General features: G+C 39.0%; 1 protein-coding gene across 5 annotated transcripts in view; it reads left to right on the top strand.

Annotated features, from left to right (window-relative positions):
• The window catches only part of tafa5a (TAFA chemokine like family member 5a), a 162,809-nt gene that overhangs the window by 128,260 nt on the left and 15,129 nt on the right, over positions 1-19,420 (top strand). For all 5 annotated transcript variants that reach the window (XR_013902906.1, XR_013902905.1, XR_013902907.1 and 2 more), the window contains exon 3: positions 13,741-13,868. Coding sequence is in view for 2 of the 5 variants with exons in the window: in XM_026148094.2 (XP_026003879.1) it covers positions 13,741-13,868 (128 nt within the window). In the remaining 3 variants the exon portion in view is untranslated. The remainder of the gene's footprint in view (positions 1-13,740; positions 13,869-19,420) is intronic.

Genomic DNA, 19,420 nt, shown 5'->3' with positions numbered 1-19,420 from the left:
AGATTCACTCTTTCCAGTCTGGTGCAGGTCTACAATACTTTTCCTGGTGTCCTTCGAAAGCTCTTTGGTCTTGGCCATGGCGGAGTTTGGAGTCTGACTGTTTGAGGCTGTGGACAGGTGTCTTTTATACAGATGATGAGTTCAAACAGGTGCCATTCATACAGGTAACGAGTGGGGGACAGAAAAGCTTCTTACAGAAGACGTTACAGGTCTGTGAGAGCCAGAGATTTTCCTTGTTTGAGGTGACCAAATACTTATTTTCCACCCTGATTTACGAATAAATTCTTTACAAATCCTACCATGTGGATTCATGGATTTTTTTTCACATTCTGTCTCTCACAGTTGAAGTGTACCTCTGGTGCAAATTACTGACCTCTGTCATCATTTTAAGTGGGGGAACTTGCACAATCGGTGGCTGACTAAATACTTTTTTGCCCCACTGTATGTGTGTATATGTATATTTATATGTATATATATATATATATATATATATATATATATATTTTTTTTTTTTTTTTTTTTTTTTTTTTTAAGTAATGGGCATAGAAGCTTGCAGTAATAAGATAAAGATTAAGATACATGACTGAATATAAAGTTTTACATACAAAACTTTGAATGTTATCAAGCACTCATGTGTCGCCCTCTGGACGCTGTTACACTACCTACCAGCAACCACATGAAACTCACAAATCCGGTCTTTCTAACAGTACATTTTTTGATTGTTACTAGGGAACAGCTGTGGAATGAAAGCACTTTGAAATCGAGTAATTCTTTTTGATACACTCTGTATATGCATTTTTGCAGTGGAAGGAGGCATTAAAAAGGCTTTGAGTACAGAGCTGAGAAATAATGTTAGAGGTAGACTGTTTTACATTATAGAGAAATACAAAACCATAATAAGATACTACATTCTTGCAATGAACTTGAAATCTCGTTTCCTCTTCGAAGAGAGGGAGCAGGACTGCAACCATTTGCAGCCAATTGACATCAAAACAGTGTTAAAACAAGATCAGTAAGAGTTAGTCTGCAATTTAATGGGGTAAATTTGGTAATTGCGTGCAATCTGTTTGTGATAATACAGCGATTAAAACAGTGAAAATCACAAATCTGTTGTTATCTATATACACAGAAGTTCAGTTTTAGTGCTTACACTCAGAATCCAGACAAGTGCTTAGCAACCTTGCTTTTACATATTCATATAACCTGAACAAAAGTAAGCAACCCACTTTGATAATAAGATAAGCACCAATGAGCGCATAAGATGATGGTCGAAATGCTTACAATGAGGGTTTCACATCACAACCTGCAGTTCCTTTACTAGGTGGCAAAAGATCTTGCTCTTATTTTGATATGTCAGTTGATGCTAACAAGTTTAAAAAAATGCACTCGCACAGGTTTCAGGTTGGTGTTGTGGCAGGTCTCGATAACATTCAATTGCCTTGTCAGAAAGTTGGTGATAGCTCTAGAACTGTCTGTCTGCCTTCTCTTGAATATAATGGAAGTAAATGTGGTGCTCAAAATATCAACAATATATTCCAATTTCCAAATTTAAAAAAACTGGGACTCTAGTGAGCAGTTTCATGTTAAAATCTTGTTTCCACCAAATTAGCCACAGCAGCCATATGTCCATGTAGAAGGTAATGTTTCCTGTAGTCCTGACATTGTAACAAGATCTCATCTTTGATGGTGTTTCCACAAGTGCTTTGTGGATTTTATGTTTTTGGAGTAACTGGGTCTTGCGAGATATTACTACAGAATTTTTCATATGTAGGGTTTTTTGGTACTTTGAACACCACAAAGGCAAGTGCCAATTACTTCCTTTATATTCAACAGAGGTCAGACATCTCTATGGCCAACAGCTCAAAAACTGGGCAACTCACACCAAATCAACTCATAAGAATAAGAAGAACTACAGTTATGTGGCAAACAGGGTAGAGGTTTGTGTCCTCTGCTACCAGCCACAGTAACTATGTTATGTTTATTTTTTCCACATACATGTGTTTAAATGTTTTGGAAATTCCACTTTTCTAAAAAAAAATAATAGTAAAGTGCAGCCCAGCCATATCTGGTGTCCAGCATCAGCAGCCTTTGACACTCTGCTGATTCTGCTACCCCCTCAGACCATATCTGATCTGTACAGCTTGCAATTATCTTAGTCCATCTTCTTATCTTAGTACCATAGCATGCTGAACTACATTTATTATATCCGACTGGATGTGTCTTTAGGTCTTCTTTCTTTTTCGTCATTTTTCTTGCTGTATTTCTTTCCCCTCTCTCCCACTCTCTCTCTCTCTCTCTCTGACATACACAGACACAAGCCCATCTTTCTCCTGTCATCTCAGGCTTGGCGTTAGACAGAATTTATTAGGGCAAGATGCTGGCTGTTGACATGAGTGTGATCTACCATTTGGTGGGAAGATAAGTGTCCTATGGAGGGTTTAATAATGTTCTCCCCTCTCTACGTCTTATCTTCCGCTGATGAAACCGAGGCTGATATGTTCCCTGACATGTGCATAGCTTGAAACCTTTATGTGTGTATTTATTTCTGTCCATGCCTGCCCGCTTTTCATGTGTGGGATGTTTTTATCACCCCTGAATCTAATAAGTTTCAACATAAGCCACTGCCCTCACACCAGCGCCATATCAGAGCAGTAATATGGTTGAATGGTAACAGGGTCACTATGCAAGGGAGATCAGTTTAGTTAGTCATGCAAGACCAAATGTGAAGAACGTTTTTTCACCCAACTTTATGGTTTATGATTTCTCATTATAAATGGTTGCTGGATGTTTTTCTTTATAGTTTTTCTTTAAAACTCAAAATTGAAAATAAATGCTGATGCATCTTGCACTAACTCTGCCTTTGAAATTCAAAAAGCTGACAGGTATCAGTGACAGCTGGAGCTGATTTATTCAATTCTGTTCTACACTTTTTAAAGCGCCACAGGCCATTTACGAACAAAATTGTTGAGCGACTCCTCTTAATTTTGATTTCAGGTATTTTCTGTCTCCTTGCCATCAAACACCTAGCCATGCAGTCTGCCTTTATATACATTTGTCAAAGAATGGTTCATTTTAAAGAGTTTTGTGAACCTGAGTGTGGTACTCTAATAGGATGGCACAATTGCAACAAATCTGTTTCCTGTGGTTTAGCAACTCAGCCATGAAGTAGCAGACTGTGCAAAGTAACAGAATGGCAGCGCTCTTCTCAATAATTATAATAACTACAGAGTAACAAATCTCTGGCATTAACATCAGCACTAACACCGAGAGCCTGGAGCTTTATGGCACAGGTTTCCACGTAGGTGTAATGCGCAGGTGGCACAGTTCTTTTGTCAATATAGACTATGATGTTCTGTCTTCTCTATACAATACATCAGCAATGGAAGCAGCAGTGAGTCATCAGTTTGGAGGTTTTTCATGCTTGCTACACCAACTGTTCCTCTTGATATGCTCCATATCATTGGCGCAAGTATGGCGAGGTGCACTGACAAGGATAACAGAAAGCAACACAAACATAAATTACAACGATATGCAGCAATGACTTTCACAATGAGCTGAAGTGAAACAATTTAAATAACTGATCTGTGTGTGGATCCGGCAGGATTGGACACAAATGCAGACTCGACAGGCAGGCAAAAAGTAAACTCTAAATCAGTTTTATGGCTGGACAGAAGGAAAATCAGAAAACTAAACTGGGAACACTAGAGACTAAACTAGGACCAGAACACACAGATGGGTATGAGGGAGATTGCGACACAGGACAGAGGAAGACGCTGACATAAATACACAGAAGGATAGCACATCTTACACGAATAACCATAACAAGAGAGGGGAAGCAAAACTGAACAGAATGAACATGAAAAAACGAGACCTTCACAATAAGACAGGACATGGAGGATCATGATGGAGGAGTGGAGGAGAGGCAGATGAGAGGGAGCGGGAACACGAGGGAGAGAGAGCAGACATGACGGGCGGGGGAAACATGGATAAACATGACGGAATAAAACACAAGGAGGGGAAACAAGGCACAAGAACTCATACAGTACAAGCACATAAACACAGGCACGCAGAGGGCACAAGGGGAATCTAATAAACAAAAGCTAAACAGAACAACCTAGGTACTATAGAATAAACTTAAGACTAACAAAGTCTTAAACATAATTAATAATACAAAATGACAAAAACACGAGAAAACTCAAAACCCTGGGTGGAATACACAGGGTTTTCACAGGTAATGGTTTTTTTAGACCCGTTGTCATTGATTGTCAGGAAAGCAGTGATTTAGGCCAATCCTAATTTTGCTTTGCACATAAAAAATATTCTCAGTGTCTTCCTCACAGTGAGGAATGCATCTTATTAAAGCTGGTGTTCAGTGTCCACATATAGCTAAAGCTGTGGTATCATTATCGCAGTGGAACTGAACTGGTGCATCTCAAATTTTAGGGTGTCATGGTAACTGTACTAATGATACCTTTGGCATTTAAAAATAAAATAGTGATCATGTATCATTGAGGCACTTCTGATAACATTGCAAACAATTGTTCAGCTGCTTTTTCTTTTTGTATTATTTTGTATCAGTTACCGTTAAAAACTTTCTTGCCATTTGATGGCGCTTATACACAAAATACATAAATAGAGATAAATTTACTTATAGACAAAGTTAACTGATAGCATTATTGCTATTTTTTGTGTAGATAGATACTGGTACTAACAAAGGTTGTCTTATCTTAAGAATAAGGATGTAGCTGAAGAAGTTTAGGTCAAATACATCTCACAGCATCTAGAGAGGTTCGGGTTACAAACATTTATGCGTAACTGTTCAAGTCCAGCTGCTCAAAGTCATACAAAAGGGCTTTTACAATTTTTAATTCCGAATCACAGGAACCTGCAAGTTATAATGCTAAACGTTAGTGACTGTAATTAATGAAAACCGGTGATATTTGGTGGAGTTTTTTGGCTTTTTGACCTACTGGTAATATTTTTAAAAAATGCAAAAAGGATGTTAAATGGTGATTATTTTCACTTAAAAAGTCAATAGGACAAATCTCCATTAATCACACTTCAAAACCAGCTGGAAATCTGTTATGTCAACCTGAAATGTCTCTGTGGCTTCATTATTAAATCTTAACATCATTCATCTGACACAAGTGTGATAACTTATCTGTCGACTGTCATCACTGATGGAGCTGTTTTATAGTTCTTGCTGTCAAAAATGACACTTGTAATATACCACTTGTACACGCGCATATATAACAGCACTCATTCCCTCATTACTGATATTTACCAGACATCACGATACATCTTCATCAGCTGAGGGTCACCCTACTGGATGGTAATTCAGAAGTTAAACAAAACCTGTTTGTGAATTGTTTAGTGACCTTGATGACAACATTCATTAGACAGATTCACAGTAATGGATTAAATAACAAAAGGAAGAAGAAAAAAGAAACTCTTGAGAGCACTGCCAGGCCTCGAGCTATTACATCTGACATGATTTTCGCTTCACCCAAGTGAATAGTTTGTTTACAATATGTCCTTTAATTTTCCCCTTTGCATCTTCAAAGGCTTGCTTTACATCATTTCTGCTACATTACACTTACTGCTGCCGAGTAGTTCTGTTTATAGTTCAGAAGTTTTTGTACTCACACATAAACTGTGAGTACAAAAACATCACACAAGGACATTATTCCACAAAAGACTATATTTAAAAATCTTAAACAGATTAGGTTAGTAGTATTAAAAGGAAAACAAATGTTTTGTATTTCGGACAGAGCATGTTAGGGTAGAAATAGAAAACTTTTTATTGCCCACGCATGGAAGTACAATGCAATTTAGAATGTTTGTTTTGGAGGTTTTCTTGAGAAAAATGTTGAAAATACTTGTTAGACTCAAGAATTTCCTTGAACTTTGAACTTGAAGAATGCAGCTGTTAAAAGGAGCGGCTGGGATGCTAATTCAGACTATTGTAGGGTCACGGCAACAGGTAGCTGAGACAAAAGCTTGTCGCCATTTATCTTTGGAACGCTGTCAACATATAAAGATGGCGTCTTCAGTATAATTACACAAAACCAAATAAACACATGGACAGAGTTAGCACACCCATCTATTTATTACATTCATAATATTTGAGCTCTTTTACAGAGTAACAGGTGGAACCTGTCTGATTTATTACAATCCAGGATTTTGTACCCTTTTTCCTATTGAAGTTTGTGCTCTACCATGATCTAAAGAGCTCTCTCAGGCCTTCAGAAAAACAGAAGAAAGAAGCTGAGGATGCCTGTGGAGACTGTGAAGGATGGTAGTTAAAAATGCTATGGTTTGGGGTTGCTTTGCTGCCTCGGGGACTAGGGAGGTCGGAGTCAACAATGAATCTTTCATTAAATGAAAGATTATATGAGCCCATCTGCCAGCAAGCTGAAGCTGGAGTGGACATTTTAATATTATATGAACTTGAACCCAACTTTCGCATGTCCATCGAGGAATAGCTGAAAAAAAGAAGAAACTTTTGGAATCGGACAGCCAAAACCAAATTTAAAACATGTCAAAATAGATCTAAAAGAAAAGATTTTGAAATATCCAGCAATAGTAGCACTCAAAGCTCTTTCTACTGGAAGTCTCAGGTAACCAATATTATACACACATTCATATCTTGTATCTATACCTAAACACTTTTATCTAACATTTACACATAAACTGACACTCTGAAAGCATCAGACACAACTTAGGGTACAGTATTGTGCGCGAGGATGCTGTGGCAAACGGGCAGGCAAAGCCAAAATTCAAGCCACTGACCTTCCGATTGGTTGATGACCAGCTCTATCACCTGAGCCACCGCTGCCCCCAAAATATGAGTAATAGTATAATATCAATGTGCAAAATGGAGAGACGACACCTGTTGCAGTTCATGTGAACTATGTGCATGTAAAACATAAAGGATATAAATTACATCTCTTAGGAACACCTGTAAGGAAAAGCTTGTTAGAGAAGATGTGAAGGCCAGGGAATTCTTCAAAGTTACTAGTTTGTAAGAAGTGTTCCTCTAATCACGTCCGTTTTTATAGCTTATTTTGTGACAAGCTGAGATTCAGTAATTGTTCCAGTGGGAATAACAGCACAAACCTTTGGAAAAGCTTTACATAAAGGGACTCCGGGTTCTTCGCTCATTTGTACATGTGAACAGTGATGGAATTAAGAACTAAGAAATGGTGTTTGAAAAAACAGAAAAGTTCAGCTTATGCCTGATGCAGAGATTATGACCAACCAAAAATGACCAACATTGTCAGTCACCACTGTCCACTTGTGACATGAGAAATAATCAGGATAGTGTGGTTTCAGACACCATATGACAAGCACTTCATTTCAAAGCCTACTGAACTGGGCAGGGATGCAGGGAGGCTTTAAGGAGGATCAACAATACTGATCTTACAGATACTTAGCACTTCTAGATGTCTAGAGATTGATAGCCAGTGAACTGTTTAACAGGCAAACTGCAACAATAACTTTTGAAATGCATCTTCCGCAGAATGACAGGGCAATGCGCTTATGCACATATGCTGACAGTTTTTAATAGGTTTCAGATTTTGAACTGTTTGAAATTGCTTTCTTTTGCCTTGTGAAACTTTGTCCCTGAAGTAAAAATAGTGAAGTTAAACATAGATTATATTCCTTGGGTGCAGCTAGCCTTGAGGCGAAATGCAGTAGCGCCAAGTAATTCAACCTGAAGCAGCATGTCAGCAAAACGCACTCAATAATAACAATGCTTCACACGGATGTCAATTTGAAGCTCCCGTTTTACTGAGCTGACACCTTGTTCACGGTACTTGCGTTATTTGGCAATGTAGTGCTCGATAAGGTATGCATATTCTATAGATTGATTGCTATATAAATATTGTTTATGGCGATAAGGTATTAACATCGAGAAGCATGCTTGCCGATGATTTGCATGCGAGGTTATTACAGCTACTGAAGGTGCCCTTCGGGAAAATTTATAGATATGGAAGCGAGCACAATTCCCACCCGTTTTATAAGACAGCGAATACGCCGTGAAAAAAATATGATGTATGTTTGCACTACAATTCATTCTAGGTTTCACTGTTACCCATTAAAGAATACAATTTTCAATCCATAAATGCATACTGATATGAGTATGAATGTATCCTTCTTACTTTATCTCGCCCATATCCTGTAATGGTCAAGAATGTTATCTAGATACGCTCTTCCTCTACTTTGTCTTCATCCATTCTCATCTATCTGTCTCAGTTCATCTCCTTTTCATTTTTGTGGCTCTGATTTACATGTTCATGTGGATGTGTGTTGCATGGTTTTCATCCTTTAATATTTTTTCTCAAACACAGTTTTTCAGTTGTAAAGATTGAGAGCCAAGCCAAACCACGAGGCCTTGATTAAACACCTTATCTTTAAAGGGGTTTGTAAAAGCAACCTATTGCACCACATACATAATGACCCTTAGTTTGTTTGTTTTTTTCTTTTATTATCTATTTTTCCTCCAGCAGCCATTATTTTTGAGAAATCTTGTCAAGCTTTTGTTTACAATAATAATGTTTGTTTATAAGGAAATCCGCACGGGGCACGTTTAATGTCACCGGATATTTTCACGTTTTGAGTTAAACAGATTTCAAATTGTCCTTTACATCACAGTTTATGACAAATGTTGTTTAAAAAGTTCATGTTCCTGATTGGAGTTGCGATTGGGAATGCAGCTTCAATTTGATGTCATTTTGACTGCGTTTTTCCACTTTCTTAATATCTTTCTAAAACACAGGAAAGGAAACATGCTTCCGACGATGTTGCGTAGATGGATGAAATTTGAAGATAAGATAAGATAAGATAAGATAAGACTTTATTACGGTAATCCCTCGGGTGGGTTCCTCTGGGAAATTCGGTTTCCAAAAGCACAGCACCGACAGAAGTTACAGAGTTACAGAATATCATATATATATATATATATATATATATATATATATATATATATATATATATATATATATATATATAGGGGTGCAACGATACACAAAATTCACGGTTCGGTTCGATACTTTGGTGTCACGGTTCGATATTTTTTCGATACAAAAAAATGTTCATGCCTTTTTAATTTGTCATTTATTAAAATTATAAATATATATTTTAACTCAAAAGTACAGTTTTTAAATTTAACCCTAACCCTTGTGCGCGTTTTTTATTTTGACAGCGAATGCGCACCTGCGGACCACTTATGTGCAGCCCTGGTTATTTAGCTCGTCATATTGCAGCCACAGAAATTCTTTTGTCCATGAAACCATAAAGCTGCACTTTCTTTTTGCCTTATAGTCTCATTTGTCATAACTTCTCCGTTTTGTGGTAAGCTTTTCTTTGGCTGTCACTTCTTCACCCCGACCTGTCTTATTTGGCTCAGCAGAACTAAAATATATATACTGCTACTTTTACACACGGACTCACATAAGCTCAGCGATTCTCTGCGCGATCAACCTCTCACATGTTTAAGCTTGCTGCGGGAGATTTCACTTGTCATGTTTGCATAGTAAGCTAACGATTAATAAGACGATGTCAGAGGAATTGGTGCACAAATTATCATCACTCACAGATCAGTGCTGTCATTGCAAAGTGAAAGCAAAAAAACAAGCGCAAATTCAAACGCGATTTCAATATGTCACATATTGACAGTGGCTCACCAATGCCAATGACATAATTACCCAGCTACATTTCTGAAAGAATGCAAAAGCATTGACATATATTTTTCCTACAATAGCCCGACGGGCAGGGCAGAGAGATTTTTGTAGCCCGACTGGAAAGATCGCTAGCCCCAGGACGTCGGGCTAGCGATATTGCGAGCCCTGTATCTGATTGAGGAATCACTCATCTTTGGAAAAGAGAGTTTATTACAGAGAAATGTCTCTTTCCAAAATAAAAGCTATACTATCCGCTTCTTCTGGGCTATATTCTCAGCAGCATAAGGAGAATCACGTGCTAACAGCTGTCTAAATGACTCGGCTAAAGTTAGTAGCATGCTTGTTGTTTTTGTCTTTGCACTAGGATGATGTCGGCGTAAATGTGCAGTCATATTCGTTGTGTTCCCACTAGTGCTTTCAGGTTAATCTCGTTGAAATGACCTTAACGCCACAACACGGCAAATCTCCGTTAACGAGCTACCGCCGATCGCCCCGTGCATGGGGCTAGACGGCCAACACGTTAACGAGCTAACTGCGCTAACACACTAGTTCACACCAATGTAATTAAGCATTGCATGGCACATCCAACATACTGTTTTACTTTAGTCCATGACTCGCTTACCTTCAGGGTCATACGTCACATGAAAACCAAAATAATTCCAAACGCCAGATCTGAATGAGGGTGGGGGAGGTCCATCTTGCAAGGAGAGCTTAACTTCTGTCTCGCTAGCTTGCCCTGCGCTCTTCCTCCTGACTATGCTGTCTGTGTTGAGCGCTCAGTGGATCTGCGCTCGACAGTGCAGCCTAGGCGGAGTAGTCGAACGCAGATTCGCTGAGCGCTCAACACAGACAGCATCGTCAGAAGGAAAGTTGATAAAATAAATTACAAATGTTGTATTGTTCGATACATATATCGTATCGAACGGTTCAATATCGATACGAATATCGTTGCACCCCTAATATATATATATATATATATATATATATACACACACACACACAAATGGTTGAAATGGTTGTCACGAGTACATGCAGATGTCACATGTATTATGCTTTAGGTTTAGGGGCCTGTGTTTATGTGCATGTATATTTGTTGGATTTCCATAATGAAATATCTCCTAGAGCGTTATCTGTGGTAGCCTTTTGTTTATGTTTACATTTGTTTACATTTATGTGCATGTCTGGGTGATTCCGATGTTGCACGATGGTGGTTAACATGTCATGTTTGGTTTGTTGTTAGGTAACGTGTCTGAATAACACATTAGTAAGGGATGGGACATGTAAATGCCAGACATGAAAATGAAATATTCATTCATTTACTCATTTAATATTCAGTAAATTCATCCGGGCTGCTATTATGCAATCTGGTGCTAATATGTTATCATAGAGGCTCTTTTCCAAAGCCACGAGTTTAATGTAAATTTGTGATCCTTTGATGATGCTTATTGATGATTCATTCTGCAGCATGGCCTGTCACAGAAAGCAGCTAGCTGCATATATCTTGTCTGATTTTCTATAACTCACAAACTTCTGCTGCAGCTGAAGACAATAAAGACTCCTGATAACTTAGTGGGGCTATATGATGGATGACTTACAGTCGAAAACTCAGTAAGAAATAGGCTGAACCCCTGAACGGAAGCTTATTTACAATTGAAAACTGCAGATATTAAAATTACCTATTGGATGGCCGTGTTTGTACGTCAGGATAAATACAATTACGGGGTTCTTTTGTGATGAAAAACCATTTAATCCGAATTTTAAAAGTACTGCGCAAATATCTCTAGCCACCCATTTCATTATGTTTTCCTTCCAGTGAGTCAGACTGTCGTGCAATATCTTAAAGTGGTTTTGAGCAACACTTCTCCAGCTTTCTAAACTTTTTCTTTGGACATTATCTGCTTTTTTGAACATTTTCAGAGGAATGTATTTTTAATCTTTAAGCTACATAAAACTGACCTATTCAAGCACAAAAAAGAGACGCATCCATACATAACAGAAAAACTGAGCAAAGAACCAATTCCAAATTGTATCTTTAGATACTTTGTTACAACCAGTCTGTGGCAAAATCACATAATTTGTTTCTGATTTCTTTATTTAAATCTACAGAAAATGATACCGATGATAACACAGTTTGACAGGCATAATAATAATATTTTAGCTCCAACAAGGTGATTCCAAAACTTGGCATAACTCAGTATGGTGTGCAATGTGCCCTTAATAAAAGAAATCTGAGGAAACTGAACAAGTGGAGGACAAAAGTGATATAGTACTATCTACAGCAGATGAACTGGACCTGAAAGCCATGTCCTTAAGAAAAGGGAAAAAATATCCAGCAAAGACCTGACACAGGATCTGAGAGACACATCTGGCCCTTCAGCTTGTCAGCCTCATAAGAAATGACCTCAGTGTAAGGTGGCTGCCAAGCAGCCATTCATGAAAAATCTAAAATATGCAAAATTATACAAGGACTGATCTGAAAATTGTTGGAAACAGGTCTTATAGAGTGATAAATCCACATACCTTCATCAGTATGTACGGAGGAGCTCAAGAGAGTAACACCAGTGAGTGTCTACAATCATCTGCAAAACACGGTGGAGGTGCCGTCATGTTTGGGGCTGCATTTCAGCCTGGATAATAAAACACAAATTTAAATAGTCAATCATTGATTGGTCTTCCTAGAGCCGGGATTTCAACATTGTTGAAGCATTGTGGGATCATCTTGACAGAGAACAGAACAAAAGGTAGCCAACATCCAAAGAAGAGCTTTGAATGTCTTTTAAGAAGCCTGGAGAAATATTCTGAAGACTATTTAAAGGAAAAGACAATAAAACTGAAAAACAGGTGGTCACACTGAGTGTTGACTATTAGAATTGAACAAACTCTGTATTTGTCTTGTATTTTCCAAGCAAAAAAACACAACATTTCTTTTCACATTACTGTGGATAGATAGCCAAATAGTGTGACAGTGTAACACACAATGCCTGCAATGCAACAAGGACCTGCTCAAAGCAGTGAGCAGCAGTACTGCCCCTTTTTGGGACACAAAATATATTAAGAATGTCCAAAACAAACAAAAAATCTCCAATATTCACTAGAAAAAGTAGAATTAAAATAAGATGCTATTTGCCTTCAACTCAAGCACTAAAGACAGGGATGACTGGGAACCTATGCCAGCGTAAGTGCAGGTGAAAGAATACATTGCACCTCCAACAACACTCTCTTTGAATTGACAGAAGCCTGCTTCAGTTGTCAATACATTTATCAGTCTTGTCACTGTGTCTCAGTCTGTCAGTGAAGCCTAGTACGTGTTCAGCCTCTATGTAATGGGCTGAATCCTATTGCTTTTGAGAGACGAGTAGAAACTAACTAACTGGAGTCTGAAACTTCAATAAAGCAGAGCAGTGCTGGAAAAACATTTGTCATACAGCTATGACAAAATGTGCACTGAATGTCCCAGATTGTTCCAACTGTATTTAACATATGAATTGTTTTTATTTTGTTTTTTAAATCCCTTGTGGTAAAAATTTAGGTGGCGTGCTAACAAAATATATCATCCTGGTTGAAATGTTGCTGAAGGCAAGATGGCTGTAAAGCCTCCTAAATATCATTTGAGATGTTTGATTTTATTTACCTGACTGATCACAGCTCTCTCCATTTCACTCCATCTGTCTGATTCTCCCCATCTTTCCCTCATCTCTCACTGTCATCGTCTGCGTTCATACCTCTCAATTGTCCCTTTACTTCATTGCTCTTCATCTACCTCCACATCTCATCTCTCACCCCACCACCACCACATTGCTCCTTCTTTTTTCCATTTATATTTCTACATTTTTTTCACATCTCTGCTTTTCCATCATTTTTCAATCCTGTTATAACTTTGCCCGTATCTGTCTTCCTCCATCTGTCATTCCCCGACCCGCTCTTCTTCTGTCTTAATCGTTACATCTTTGCATTGACTTCTCCCTATCATTTCTCTTCATCTGTTTATTTCACCCCCCAACCCCCCCAGGTCACTCTCCTAATCACTCTTTTTCTCTCTGTGTCTCCTCCGCAGCTGGTATTGTTCGGAAAAAGCAATGGTGTGAGATGGTGCCATGTTTGGAGGACGAGGGTTGCGACCTGTTAGTCAATAGATCTGGCTGGACTTGTACGCAGCCCGGAGGCCGAGTTAAAACCACTACGGTGAGTTCAGGCTCTCTTTTAGTGTCTCAGGTTACACAAAACCACTCACAAGCTGGTCGATGTGCTTAGAAAACCAACTGAAGTGTACAACCAAACCAAGGATGCTTTTTTAAAACAAAATAACAGTAATTAAAAAGTAAAGGTTAAGAGAGCTTTTTGACAAGCTGACTCATTGTACAGGGTGGGCCATTTACCGTAATAACACCGTAATAACTTGGGAATGGTTGGTGGTATTAAAGTCCTGTTTGTGGCACATTAGTATATGTGAGGGGACAAACTCCTCATGATGGGTGGTGACCATGGTGGCCATTTAGAAGTCGGCCATCTTGGATACAACTTTTGTTTTTTCAATAGGAAGAGGGCCATGTGACACATCAAACGTATTGGTAATGTCACAAGAAAAGCAATGGTGTGCTTGTTTTCAACGTAACTTTATTCTTTCATGAGTTATTTACAAGTTTCTGACCACTTGTAAAATGTGTTCAATGTGCTGCCCATTGTGTTGGATTGTCAATGCAACCCTCTTCTCCCTCTCTTGACACACTAATCGCAACACCGTTGGAGAAATGCCAGCACAGGCATCAATTATCTGTAGTTTCAGGAGCCGCACATCTCGTATCTTCACACCATAGACAATTGTCTTCAGATGACCCCAAAGATAAAAGTCTAAGGGGGTCAGATCGGGAGACCTTGGGGGCCATTCAACTGGCCCACGACGACCAATCCACTTTCCAGGAAACTGTTCATCTAGGAATGCTCGGACCTGGCACCCACAATGTGGTGGTGCACCGTCTTGCTGGAAAAACTCAGGGAACGTGCCAGCTTAGGTGCATAAAGAGGGAAACACATCATCATGTAGCAATTTCAAATATCCAGCAACCTTGAGGTTTCCATTGATGAAGAATGGACCCACTATCTTTGTACCCCATATACCACACCAAACCATCACTTTTGTTGTTCCAACAGTCTTGGAGGGATCCATCCAATGTGGATTAGTGTCAGACCAATAGCGGTGGTTTTGTTTGTTAACTTCACCATTCACATAAAAGTTTGCCTCATCACTGAACAAAATCTTCTGTGTGAACTGAGGGTCCTGTTCCAATTTTTGTTTTGCCCATTCTGCAAATGCTGTGCGCCGATCTGGGTCATCCTCGTTGAGATGCTGCAGTAGCTGGAGTTTGTAAGGGTGCCATTTGTGAATAGCTAATACCCGCCGAAGGGATGTTCGACTAATGCCACTCTCCAGTGACATGCGGCAAGTGCTACGCTGTGGGCTCTTGCTGAATGAAGCTAGGACAGCCACTGATGTTTCTTCATTAGTGACAGTTTTCTTGCGTCCACATTTTGACAAATCCAACACTGAGCCAGTTTCACGAAACTCAGCAAGCAGTTTGCTAACTGTAGCATGGGAGATCGGTGGTCTCGTAGGGTGTCTTGCATGGAAATCTGCTGCAATAACCCGGTTACTGCGTTCACCAGATATCAACACAATTTCGATCCGCACCTGACGTCCTCACGTGTTAACCTCTTCGACATGTCAATGGCTGTGAACAAAGAGAAACTTGTAAATAACTCATGAAAGAATAAAGTTACATTGAAACCAAGCACACCATTGTTTTTCTTGTGACATTACCAATAAGTTTGATGTGTCACATGGCCTTCTTCCTATTGAAAAAACAAAAGTTGTATCCAAGATGGCCGACTTCTAAATGGCCACCATGGTCACCACCCATCTTGAGGAGTTTGCCCCTCACATATACTAATGTGCCACAAACAGGACTTTAACATCACCAACCATTCCCATTTTATTACGGTGTATCCATATAAATGGCCCACCCTGTACAGTACAGCTTTGTTCTCAATAAAAGCTCTGATCTGCAAGCATAGCAAAGCCATTTCAAATCACTGTTTTCAGCCTCAGTTATTTGGCTTGAAACATTTTTACTGTTATTGACATTAGACAGTGATTGGGCTACTTCAGAACCCTTTAAGAATCTGGATTTTCAATGTGAAACACTTGAAGTTTCAATTTTACAACGCTTTTTCATGGATTTAAAGAATATAAAAAAATGTTATATAATGTTATACATTCTGTCAGTCAATCTACTTAACACAAAAACTGGTGTAGTCCTCTGCTGCTTGCAGCCCATCTGGTTCAGGGTTCAACATGTTGTGTGATGTACATACCTCGGTTGTAACAACTGGTTTTTTGAGTAACTGCTGCCTTAACCCAGAAAAGCTTAACCCAGAGAACTGCTGCTCACTAGATTTTTTTGTCTCATCATTTTGGGATTTTCTGTAAATCCTAGAGATGGTTGCATTAGAAAGTGCCAGCACCAACAAAACAGCAAACAAACAAGTTCAAAGCCTCTTAAATCACCTTTCTTCCACAATCTGATGCTCCAACAGGTGGTCTATACAGTGTCCACCTACCTACCTAAATGCATTGAATTGCTAATATATGATTAGTAGATTAGATATTTGCATTAGCGAGCAATATAACAGGGATAGCTAATAAAGTGGCCAATAAGAGTATTCCTTTGGATTTTACAGTTACAGACACATTTTAAGTTTCTCTATTGACTGTGCACTGTGTCAGTTGTTTGTGCAAGAAAACAAACAAAAAAATGAAGAAAAGAAAAAGCATTCAAAGATGCTACCTGTACAGCTTAGAACTGAGTTTACATAAGCTGCTGAATAGAAAACTGACCTATGGACACATGTATGGACACCGGTAAAGTGATAGCAGTAGTTACTGTGGTGCAAGCATTTGTCGGAAGTGAGATACCCAGATGTTTTACTCTACCATATTTCTATAAATAAAGCTGAAGCATTTTGACAGAATGCAGGTTGCATTAAAGTAAAATACAAATCACTCAGAAAAAAAAGAGAGTAATTTTGCATCGCTAACTACAGTAACTTACTAGTACGATTAGCAAGTAGGAAGAAAATTAGCTAGTAGGATTAAAATCAGCTAATAGTTAAATGTAGTACAAGGCATGTCTTCTTGTAGAAGATTACAAGAAGCAGTTCTTGTACATGGTCCCTGAGAAATTAACATACTACAAAATACAATACAGCTAACATTAGCAAAGGATACTGAAACCATGCTTTACTTAAGCCATGTTGGCTAAAGTAAAGGAAGTTTCTAAACATATATTGCCTTATCAGATTTTTTGTACTGTCTGCACAGATAAACATTATATAAAAAAAATACTAACATATCTTTGCAATTTCATATTTGTTAGCCTTTTTTGTTCACTTTCAGCTAGCTCATGGAATGACAAAAATGTTTTTCAAAAAACAGTATTATTTCATAGTTTCATAGCTCTTTCAAATGGCAGATAAACAATAACTTGTATTCATACAGTCATTTTGGCATATTTTAAATTAATGTGGAAAACATTTAATATATTTATACAGAGTAGGTAACTGGAATATACTATAAATGTTACCCAACACTATGGTCTCTGAACACTGAGTTGAAAGATGCTAAAATGATACATTAAGCTAAGGAAAAAATTGCAGGGAGGCAAGATAGATAGTCATTACAGGCAACAATCTTTTGTATTATAAACGGACCGTTCATAATATATTGTATACATTATATAAATATTCATTAGTGCAGCTCTAAACAACGCACTTAGGTAATGCAAGAAAATGAATTTATCATCCTTGTTGCTTATTTGAAAAAAATGATGTAGCCCTGTTTAGCATAGCCATTTAAGCTCTGTTTCAGCACCTCTTTCAAGACTGTACTTGACAAGATTTCAAGTGCAGTCTGGAACCATTTCACAGCCTCCTGAAAATGTTTCTTTTCACCCTCCTTGTCTTCAGCTCATCTCCAAACTGAACGCGCTTTGTTTACTTCCTCGATGTCAGCAATTAGCTTAAATTAGGGACGCTCTTACTGTTAATGATGGCAGCAGATGGGAAGCCACGGCTTCTACTAGCTAAGATGACACCAATTCATTCACCCGCCTGTCCTCTACACCACTGCATCCAGCTCTCCAAGTCTCCTCCTCTCCACTTCACCCTCTATTCCACCCCTCCTTTCTCCTCCTTACCCAACAAACACCATCCTCCCATTGATTTCAACCCCCACATCTGCTTTACAAGAAGCATAAACACTGTTGCTCTCCCGCCTGTATGCACGGAGTCTATACTGTGGCAATTAAAGAGGTCTCGCTTGAGAAACATGTTACGCAACACACACACACTCGTACACACACACATAACTGCCCTATCTGTGAATGTCAATGCGTGAACACTGAGGACCAGTGGTGTATCATTAATGCATCTGTCATGATTTAGTCATCAGCTGACTAACTTGTTTATTCCTTCCTGTCGAGAAAACAAACATGTAAATACAGAATGCATAAAATATAAAAATGCTGCATGGTTTGCTATCAGGTTTCCTTCCTGTGTTGTGAGTCATGTGCGTCTCCCCGTGCCCAGACACAAACCCGAACGTTAACCCAGTTGCGGAGACTGCGGTGACAGCCGTTACAAGTTCCAGCTACAGTGCAGCTTGTTATCTGGGCAGGTTATCCCACACACATGCTGCATGCACACACTGTAGCTGTAACATTTATTATACGTGTCAGATAAAATATTGTATGAGGTGTTGCAAATCTTGGTGCTCACAGTGTGACCAAAAGGCTAATGGCATGTGCATTCAGGCTTGCATGCTAACGGGCTCTAACTGATGACTGCTATTGTGGGTTTTCCATACTGGTATCCGTGACCATGTACCCCTACTTTGTTGCACAGGGTAGCCCTGCATGCTCTGGCCTACATGTACTTTTCTTATCCTGCTCAGGATGTCACTCAATGTAGTTCTCATCTGCAGGATGTGACAGGTATTTCGTGCGTGCTTCATTGGCTACTTTAAACTTGGTGACAGCCAGTCAAATGGCTGGACAGCTATGCGCACTCATCTGTGCCAGTCCGCGTGTGTGTGTGTGTGTGTTTACGTGGGTTCTACCAGCTTTCACTGTCAGGGAGTATAATAACTGGCAACAAGCAGACTCAGGTCATTGTTTAAAACTCTTCTTAAAATGTATGAATTTTTTCAACACCTTCAAACTCAGTCACATGGAGAAATCTCTAAAATTACCTTTACTTCTCAGGCTTAAGTTTAAGGGCAATTCTAGCAAGCCCAAAAATGACAATAACCTCTTGTTATCTGCTCACCCAAAGGGGAATCACTCACAAAAATAAAAACCATTTACTCCCTTCCATGTTTAACTTTGAACAAATAGCGCCTTCCCTGAGGCTTTTCAAGGTTAAACCCAAACTACAGCCGCCCCACTGTTGCCCAAGGTTGACTGTTAGCTGTGCACGGTCCAGTGAGCATGTCTGACCTGTCCATCAGGTGTTTGTGCGAAAAAACCCCAAAACATCAATGCAGACAAACAGACATATCCCTCATGGGTATTTGACTAAGCCAAGTCAATCTGACTCAGCCCCCGTAACCCCATAAAGGGTTATTTTGAACAAATGTCAAAAGGCAGTTTGCGTGTATTGGTCAAATGTTTGGGAGTTTGTGT

Source organism: Astatotilapia calliptera, chromosome 17, assembly GCF_964374335.1.
Source record: "Astatotilapia calliptera chromosome 17, fAstCal68.1, whole genome shotgun sequence".
Lineage (NCBI taxonomy): Eukaryota > Metazoa > Chordata > Actinopteri > Cichliformes > Cichlidae > Astatotilapia > Astatotilapia calliptera.
The sequence above is the reverse complement of the archived record's forward strand: the minus strand, read 5'-3'. Positions and strand labels throughout refer to the sequence as shown.